The sequence below is a fragment of the Tympanuchus pallidicinctus genome, unplaced genomic scaffold (assembly GCF_026119805.1).
Source record: "Tympanuchus pallidicinctus isolate F22 unplaced genomic scaffold, pur_lepc_1.0 scaffold7, whole genome shotgun sequence".
Taxonomy (NCBI): domain Eukaryota; kingdom Metazoa; phylum Chordata; class Aves; order Galliformes; family Phasianidae; genus Tympanuchus; species Tympanuchus pallidicinctus.
Window position 1 is genome coordinate 9,586,082 of NW_026294791.1, and position 8,779 is coordinate 9,594,860.

General features: G+C 65.6%; 1 protein-coding gene across 2 annotated transcripts; it reads right to left on the bottom strand.

Moving 5' to 3' along the window:
• Nucleotides 1-28: 28 nt before the first annotated feature.
• ARTN (artemin) lies at nt 29-5,214 on the bottom strand. Of its 2 annotated transcripts, none has more exons than XM_052666151.1 (4): nt 4,173-4,218; nt 1,613-1,683; nt 1,336-1,513; nt 29-1,182 (listed from the first exon to the last, which is right to left on the bottom strand). In XM_052666151.1, exons 1-4 carry the CDS (start codon nt 4,216-4,218, stop codon nt 746-748), a joined length of 732 nt encoding a protein of 243 aa, XP_052522111.1. In that variant the 3' UTR covers nt 29-745. The 2 variants fall into 2 exon arrangements, with proteins under 2 accessions (XP_052522111.1, XP_052522112.1); XM_052666152.1 differs by lacking the exon at nt 4,173-4,218 and adding an exon at nt 5,052-5,214 and having other exon boundaries at nt 30-1,182.
• Nucleotides 5,215-8,779: the final 3,565 nt, after the last annotated feature.

Genomic DNA, 8,779 nt, shown 5'->3' on the forward strand with positions numbered 1-8,779 from the left:
CACGCCGGGAGCGGTAGTCCCGGCCCCGCGCTCCGCCCCGCCGCGGGATACGCGCAGCCCGGCAATGCGGGGTCGGCCGTGCGGCCCATCGCTTTATTGCTACAGGAAAAGGCGGCTGTACAAAAATAGAGTTTATCCTCCCGTTTTTTTGTTTTTGTTTTTTTAAAAACAAATAATAGAAAAACCAAACCAAAACAAAAAACGCTGCGGGCACGAGGAGCCCAAGGCCGGGGCTTCGCATCAGCGCTGGGGTTGCATTACACCCGGCCCCGCGGGCCCAAAGTCATAAATAGGAGCTGCCGCTCGAGAACAATAAATAAATAACTTAGAGCAATAAATAGTTGAGTGCCGCAGCGCCGCGGGGACCCTTGGAGCCGGGCAGGGACCCAGGGCTGGGGTTGGGTGTTGCCCCATGCTGCTGCATGTTGGCCCATGCTCTCAGGGAGAGCTCCCCTGGGTGCCCCCTCCTGTCCTACTCCTGTCCCCTCCAATGCTCGCGGGGATGTGGGAGCAGCAGTCCGGCACAGGGATGCTCCAGCCCCTCCACCTCTCCCAGGTTGGGGTGCACCCCCTGGCTCTCTGCTTGGCACTGAGCGGAGGAGCTCGGTTGCAGAACCGCCCCTCCTTAACAGCCACATCACCTCGGTCCCTCGTGGCCATATCACATCGGGACCACCGTTCTGCCTCCCTCCAGGCTGGGGATCGGCAGCGTGCGTCGAGCCGAGGCCGAGCCGGCAGCTCCCCATCAACCGATGCAGCTGCACTCGGCCGCCGAGAGCTTCTCCACCGTCTGCCACGTGTTCTGCACATCCATGAAGGACACGGCCTCGTAGCGCGTGGGCCGGCAGCAGGGGTGGCTGAGCACGCGCTCCTGCGGCCCCGGCACAATAAGCTGCTGCCGCAGCAGGCTGCCCAGCGTCAGGTCGTAGTTGCTGCGCGCCCGGTGGCACGACCCGCTGCAGTACTTGAAGAGCACGATCTCGTCCGAGTTGAAGCCCAGCCCCAGGTCGCGCACCTTCACCATCAGGTTGCGGATGTGGCAGTTGCGCCCGCGGGCGCCACGCGAAGGTTTCCTCTGTCCCTTCTTGGCTTTGCCGGTGCCTGGTGGCGAGCGCTCAGCACGAAGCAACAGGTCCTCTGCCAGCTCCACGCCACCCGGGGCTCCTGTTGTCACGTTGTCACCTGCAGGCCAGCAGGACAGCGCTGTCAGCTCCTGCATTCCCAGCACCACTGAGCCTCCCATCCCCTACAGTGACCGCCTGTGCTCAGGCCACCGTGCCCAGGATGGACATGCTACCGTGCCCAAGCCCCGCAGTGGCTGTCCCCAACACGCACCGTGCGGCTGGCTCCAGGTGAGTGGTACCTCCACGCCGTCCTCCACGCTGGCAGTGGCCGTGCCCCGCGGTGTGGGGGCTGCATCCAACGTCTTGTTGCAGTGCGGGGTTCGCACGGTGCCTGCCGCCAGCCCGGCCAGCAGTGACAGGATGGCGAGGACCCCCCAGAGCATCCCCTCCTGCAATACAGCAGAGCGTGGTGGGGTGAGTGCCGGCCTCAAGGATGGAGACGGGAGCGGGGAGTCCCGACCACCATGGGCAGCCAGGCATGGGCTCACCTTGGGCTGTGGATGTGTGCTGGATCCTGCAGGTCTTGGCTTTGGTGGTCCTGCTTGCTGCTCCATGCTGGCTGCAAGCAAAGTGTGTCAGTGTCAGTGCAGTGGGAATGGAGTGGACGCTGGTACACCCACCCCTGCCCACCCAGATACTGGTGGCATCCCAGAGAGGCCATCGAGCCGGCCCAGCAGCTGGCACACCTTTGTTCTACCAAGCGTGCCATCCCTTCCCTCATCTCCCAGTGCCCCATGGCTACACACCCACATCCCCTGTGCATCTCTCCTCAGGGATGCTGGTAGAAGGGCCTTTGCCCGGTACCTCTCCCTGGGAGGATGCAGACTGGCTCCTCACATGAGCAGCCCAGGATGCCAGGCTGTGCTGTAAGGCAGTGGCTGGGAGCGCCATAGAGGGGGGGCCCTTTTCCCAGGGTTCTTCCCTGGGAATGTTTTTCTTCCTGGCAGTGGGAGCTTGACCCTGGGAGCTCCAAATCCATTAGCACAGAGTCCCCTGGTACCAGAGCCACCCCCAAGCCCCACACTGCCTTCTTGCCATGCTGTCTGGAAGCTGAGGCACAGAGCCCCAAGCAGTGCAGCTGAAGGGTGGGATGATTGGGTCCCTTGGGGACACAGCACTTCAGCACACTGCTCTCTCCAAGGCCATTTCAGCCCTGTGCTCCCACCCACTGCCTGCTGACCCCACTACACAGGGACAGGGCTGTCCCCTTGAAGCTCGTTGGCATCCTGCAACAAGGACTTCCCCTTGGCTTTCTCCCCGGTGTTCTGTGGTGGAGAAGCATTGGGATGGGACATGCTGCAGAGAGCGTTGCTGGCCTAAGGATGGGTAGAAGCAGCCAGGGCACTACCGGGGTGGGGAGACAAACTCCCTTAGCCCTTGAGGAGATGCTCATCAGGCTCCAGGCCCCGTTGCTGCATGGGTGGCACTGAGCCGTGCCATGCTGAGGGGCTGCCATGGGCACTGCCAGGCCTCCAACCCACTCTGGGGTCCGAGCACCGGGCAGGGCTGGCAGCAGGCCCCCTCCGTAGCCGCAGCCTGGCCAAGCACGACCCACGCAGAACATTGCTCCCATGGCGGCCCGTGGCCCCTTGCCAGCCACTGCTGCCAGGTCATGGTTTTCCCAGGCCGGCGCCCCCAGAGGGGCCATGCGAGGGTCCCGTGGCCCCGTCGGGAGGAACCTGGGCCCCCGTCCCTGTCCTGCCGCCCCGCCGCGGCCCCTCGGCCCCAGCAGCACATCGGCACGGGACGGGGGCCCTCGCAGGCGGCGGGCCCGGAGCCAGGCGGTGACACAGCCTTGGGGCCCACGGTGCGGGGCTGCCGTCCCTTCGGCCCCGGCCCGGCCCGGGCACCGCCCGCCCCGTCGGGAGCGGAGCACCGCCGGAGATGTAAAGCGCTCTGCCGCCCCGGTCCGAGCGGGAGCATCTGCCCCGGGAGAGGGAACGGGCGTGCGGCGGAGCCGGGCTGCAGTTCAGGCTTCTGCCATCCGGCGGCAGCACGGCCCCGAAATCCGCCGAACGGAGCGGGAGAGAGAAGGTCGCTCCTCTCGGCGGCCCGCGTTGGCTCCGCACTCTCGTGAGGAGCGCGGGCAGGGCTCAGCCGGGCTCCTGGGCAGCGCAAAAGGATGGCAGCCCCGCAGCCCCGGCTGTCTGACGGCGGACTGGGTGGGAGCTGCCCCCGGCACGGCTGGAAGAGCCCCGGCCGCTAATGGGTTCCGCAGCTCTTCCCAGGTCGGGATCAGAGCGATCCAAGCGAGGATGCACAACTCGTTCGGTTCACGTTGTCCCCTCCAACACGCATCCCACCCCCGGGGCTGCGCACCTCTCGCCGCCCACGCCGGGGAGCCCCAGCGCCGGGAGCGCGCGTACCGGCATCCCGGGGGCTGCTCGGGGCCGTGCATAACGCCGGGTCTCCTAGTAGCGCTCTAAGACCTCCTCGGGCACCTGCGGGCACCACCTCACTGTCCAGAGCAGGACTTACAAGGGGTCGTCCACAGGTGACGCGCGGCTGGCACCTGTCCGCAGGTCCGGAGGAGACAGGGGCCGGACACGTGGGACCACGAGCCCCGTGGAAGCGGACCCTCCGACCCTCCGACCCGCGGGCAGCGCCGGGCCCCGCGTCCCGGTGCTCCCACCGGCACTACGGGACGCGCGGTCACAGAGGGAGCTGCCCCACTCCGTGACCGCACGCCGGAACCGGCTGACTCCGGGTTGCCCGATGTGCCCAGCGGGCTGAGACCAGCCCCGTGTCCCGGCCACTCGCAGAGGGGTCCTGGCCTCTCCCCTGCCCGGGCACGGAGCCCCGTTCCCCTCCGCGGCTCCCGAGCGCCTCTGGCCGCGGGGCCGGGGATCGGTCAGCCGCGGGAGCCGTCCGGCCGGGACCTGCCCGGAGGTCCGGGTCCCTCTCGCCTCTCCGCGGGTTTTACCGGTCGGGGCGGGCGGCGGAGCGGCTCCCCCCCACCCCCACCCTCCCTCCGCCCCGGTGTTCCCGCAGCGCCGCTGCCGGCAGGCTGGGACGGACGCTGCCGCCCGCCCCCCGGCCCGCACTCACCGTGCCCGCGGCGGGGACCATCCCCCGGGCCGCCGCCGCCCCGCATCGCCTCCGCTCCCCGCCGCCCCCCGCCGCCCGCCGCCGCCGCGCCGGGGCGGGGCGCGGGCGGGGGCCGGCGCTGCCCCGCCGACACCGGCACCGACTCCCGCCGCCGCTCGCAGTGTCGCTCCCGCTGCGCCTCGGAGATCGCGACGCGGGTCCCGCTGCGCTTCGCGGTGCGGTGCCGGGCCCGGCGGGCGGGCGCGCAGTGCGGGGTAGCGGCGGCTCCATCCCTCTCCCGCCGCAGCCGCCGGTGTCAAATTCCAGCGGCCGTCACCTGACCGGCGGGGCGGGCACCGGCACCGCGCCCCGACCGGCACCGGGACCGCGACCCGCGCCGGACGAGACCCCGCCGGTAGCAGGAGTCGCACCCCGCATCGGTACCGGGATCCGCATCAGCTCCCGAGCTGGGAGGGAGACTCGCACCGCCGGAGCCGGCACCGGGACCCGCTGGGATCACCGGGCAGACGGACCCCCCCCAGGACGGGCCGCCGGACGGACGCCTCGACAGAGCGTTGCCAGCTGCACGGACGCACGGACAGCCCTGGACAGAACTCAGCCCTTCCCCTGGCGCTGCGGGAGGTGGGGACCGAGCCCCGCGCGTGGGGTGGCCGCAGCCCCACGGCGTCGGGGGGAGCCCCGCGGATCCCCCTCACGCTCAGCAGCCCCGCGGGGGCCCCTCGCACTCGGGGACCCCTCGGAAAGGGCGGCCCGTCGGTTCGGGGGGAGGCAAGCGGGGACCGTCCCTACGGCGCGTCCCACGCACCCGAGCCACCTCGGGCCACCGTGTGCCTCGCGTGCGCGTCCGGAGGAGGAGTCCGCCCGCCCGCGGGCCCTTACCTCCGCCCGCTCCCTGCCTCCCTCCGCCGGGGCCGCCGCAGGCCCGGGGGACATGGGGGCCGGCTGGCGAGCCGAGCCGAGCCCGTGCGAGTCCTTACGTCACCGCCCAGGGCCCTCCACGTCCATCCCGGGGCTCTCGAGTGCTCCTTGCGAACGTGCCAAATCCCAGGGCCGCCTCCGCTCGGCCCCGCTTCGCACGTGCTCCCCGGGCCGGAGCGGGCCGATGGGACGCAGCTCGGCCCCGGCCTCGTCTGCTCGGATTATCCCGCGCGGGGATGACAGCTCCGCTCCCTTCTGCGGCATCACCCGTCGAGCAGTGTGAGGGCTAAGCTGTTCTTGCTGCAGGCGGCCACGCGGTGCAGGGCACGGAGGTGCTGCCCCCAGCATGTGGCGGGGAGTACGGCTGCCTCTTAGCAGGGTTGGGGGTGCAGGAGCATCCCTCCGGGATGGGGGACAGGGAATGGGTTGCTCCGCTTTGCAGGGATGGAGAGTGGGATGATGGGGATGCCCACTTGGAAATGGTGCTCACTAGTGGCATGCTGTGCTCTGGGGTGCCTGGCTGTGTCTGTAGGGCAAGAGCTGTGTCCACACTGGGGAGATGCCCACGAGATGGGTGTAGAACAGAGGGGTGCCCAGTGAACCTGTATGGTGCCCATGGTGTCCCTTGTAACAGAATGGCAGCATCCAGCCTCTGTCCTCTCCTGTCCCTTTGTGGCTGATATCCCAGAAACCAGGGGTACTGGCTCCCTGCTCAACCCCTGGAAATGTCAGCCCAGTCACACCCTAGTGGCAGGGGGTGGCACTTTCCAGCATTGTGCCCAAATCCCAACTGCTGCCAGTAGCTGCCTCCAAATCACCGCTGCGTCGGCCCTGCAAGGCTGGGGCTGTCCCCATGTCCCCATTCTGCTCTGACGTCTGTCCCTGCAGGTGCCACCCGTGCATGAGGCAGATGGGGCTGACGTGCTCCAGCAGACGACGCAGTGTGACAGAACACATGTGGCAGAGAGCTGTGACGCAGATGGGCTGGACTCTTGCATCGTCCCTGTCTGGTGGCGACGTGGCTTTTCTGGGGACGTCTGCTACCAGGAGCATCTGTTTCTGCCAACCTGGCTGACCCCATACGCCCCGCTCTCAGGCTTTGTGCTCCTGGGAGCACATTTGGGCTGCCCCAGGCTGGTGGCAGCAGTGGCTCTGCTTATAGGGCCAGGAAGTGCAGAACAGGAAGGAGTGATCTGTGCGTCTCCTCACTGGAAGGGATCTGTGTCCTGCAGCCGCACACTGGGAGCCGGCTGTCCCTGCACTGTCCCACCACTGCTGGCAGGAAGCCACCGCCTGCATCTGGCAGACCTGTCACCCACTTGGAAGCGGCCGTCCCAAGCAATGAGACTTGTCCCATGGCTCTGGAAGCTCCCCAGAACCACCAGGATTTGCAGGAGGGGTCACATCCTCCCTCTGGGCCCTGGCAGGTGTTGGAGTCGGTCACAAGATCGGCCCCCGGCTTCCTAAACTGCTTCCTTCCTGGACTCTGCTGCGGTGAGAAGGTCAGCGGGCTGGACACCTGCCTTCAATATGCTGCACCCAGCCCTATGGCTGCATGGCTGGGAGCAGCCCCAGTGTGAGGAGACCCAAAGGACTCAGCTGAAGGACTGCGGCAGCTGGGACACCAAACAGCTTTGAAACACACATGATGTGCACCAATGCTGAGCCCTCTCCTATGCCGTCAGTCACAAGGCAGGAAGAGAAGGTAGCAATGAAGGCAATGGGTGCAGCCTGAGCCGGGGAATCCCTCTGCCCACCACAGGCAGCAGAAGAAAGAGGCCACTGGAGCTTGTTTGATAGCTTTATTGCTTCTGTGATATGATTGAATTGATGTGACATAAGCCGGCTTGAAAAGCCTGCGAGACTCCCACCTCCCTGCCTAGAGGGGAAATTAAAAAAAACAAACAAACAAACAACAAAAACCTGCAGAAACTAAAACTAGTTTTAAAAACTCATTGAGTTCTTGTACCTCAGTGTGGCACAGTACCGGCGAGCTCACCGCACTCAGAGCAGGTCCCTGTGTCACCTCGGGCTGCAGAGGAGCCCAAAACTGGGAGGTGGCTGCATGGCCTGCATCAAAGGACCAGGCTCCGGCCCTGATGCAGTCCTCAGCCCCAGCCCTGCACCAGCAGCACAGCCACAGCCACAGGCATGGGGCTTCCCCTGTCCCCACCTCTCCCCTGGCAGATTCCCTGCCACTTCAATGGCCTTTCTGCACGGCAGCGTGGCAGAGCTGTCAGGCAACCCCGCTCTATATTTAGGCCTTGGAGAATTCCCCTGGGCTCTCCTTTCCGAGCTGAAAAAGGTGAGTCATGGTGAGGGAGAGGCCGAGACTCACATCCGTCCCACTGACCCTGCCCTGACCCGTGCACCGCTCGGAGCTGGCAGGACTGCTGCGTTTCGGAAGGCAGGAGGTGGCTGCAGGTGCACGCGAGGAGACAGCCAAAGGAGCAGCTGCCAGGAGTGAAACTCCTGCATGGGAGGTGGAACGGGCCAGCAGCACCCCCAGTGCCTGGCCAGAGGATGTTCTGTGGCTGCCCTCGTCTCACCAATGTCAACGAGACAGTGAGATGGATCTTCTCTCCTTCTTCTTGCAGGTGGCCCTGAGCCATGTGCTCAGCTCCTGGGTGCCCCACCAGGGTGCCCAGAGTCACCTCCCCAGGCAGCAGGCACAGCTTCCCATCAGGACCTGTCCCCAGGTGTGGTGGGGAGCTGGGATGGCAGGGAAAGCAGAGCTTCCTCCATGGGCCTGGAGCCAGCGAGCTGGAACGTAATGGTGCCCCACAGCTTTGTAGTGTTTAATAAAAACAACTGAATTGAACTGATGCTATCACAGGTCTCCATGGGGCTCCCTCCACAGCACCTCTGGTGGTAGTGAGGAACCCAGCACTGACACCAAAGGCTCTTCACCCTCCTCCTGGCTGCAGCTCCTTGCTCTCTGGCATCTCAGCTCCTGCAGCATGTGGATGGGGTCCAGCACCACCATGGGGCTCCCACAGCAGCTGAAGACTCAGTTCAAGCATTAAGGTTCAGCTCAGAGCCTGGTCCAGCCCAGGCCCCTGCACTGTTGCTGTGGCAGAGCCTCTGCTGCTGATGGTTCCTGAGACCAGGCTGCCACAGAAGAATTGCTAAGGGAGGGAGAATACCCAAGTGAGTTATCTGCCACAGCAGATGCTCTAAATCTGCTGGAAAATCCATCTTTTTTGGGCTGGACACCTCATGGAGCATCCTGGGGTGAGCATGTACCTGAGGCAGCAGGGAGTGTCTGCCTGGCAGGGGAGGGGGACAGGAGTAGGGAAACTGGAAGGAGAATGGAAGGGTGAAACTCCCAGCATCCCTCTGCCTCCTGCAGCTTGAAATCCCTGGGTCCCTGCCTGCCTCTCCTGTACACCCCTGAGTCTTAGCCCTGGCAAGTTAGTGGGAAAGAGGCCCATGCAAGCCCTTCTCTGAGCATCTCCTGTTCATACTGGGGACATGTTCTCTCTTCAGCTCAGAGCAAGGCAAGCTACAGTCCTTGGACTATGCCAGATACAGCACCATGACCCAGCCAGCATCCCTGCAGGATCACTTCCACCAACCCCAGAGGTGGCCTTGACACAGGGACGTGGCTCAGAGGGTACAGCACAGTTTCCCTCGGCAGTCCCCCTCCTGCCCACACTCTCCAGGTGGATGAGATCATCCTGCTGTCC

Excerpts from the sequence above, each read along its gene's own strand:
- ARTN (XM_052666151.1), bottom strand. The coding sequence starts at position 4,218 with ATGCGGGGCGGCGGCGGCCCGGGGGATGGTCCCCGCCGCGGGCACG. Across the intron at positions 1,684-4,172 it reads TGGTCCCCGCCGCGGGCACG|CCAGCATGGAGCAGCAAGCA; the intron begins GTGAGTGCGGGC and ends CTTTGCTTGCAG. Across the intron at positions 1,514-1,612 it reads GCACACATCCACAGCCCAAG|GAGGGGATGCTCTGGGGGGT; the intron begins GTGAGCCCATGC and ends GCTGTATTGCAG.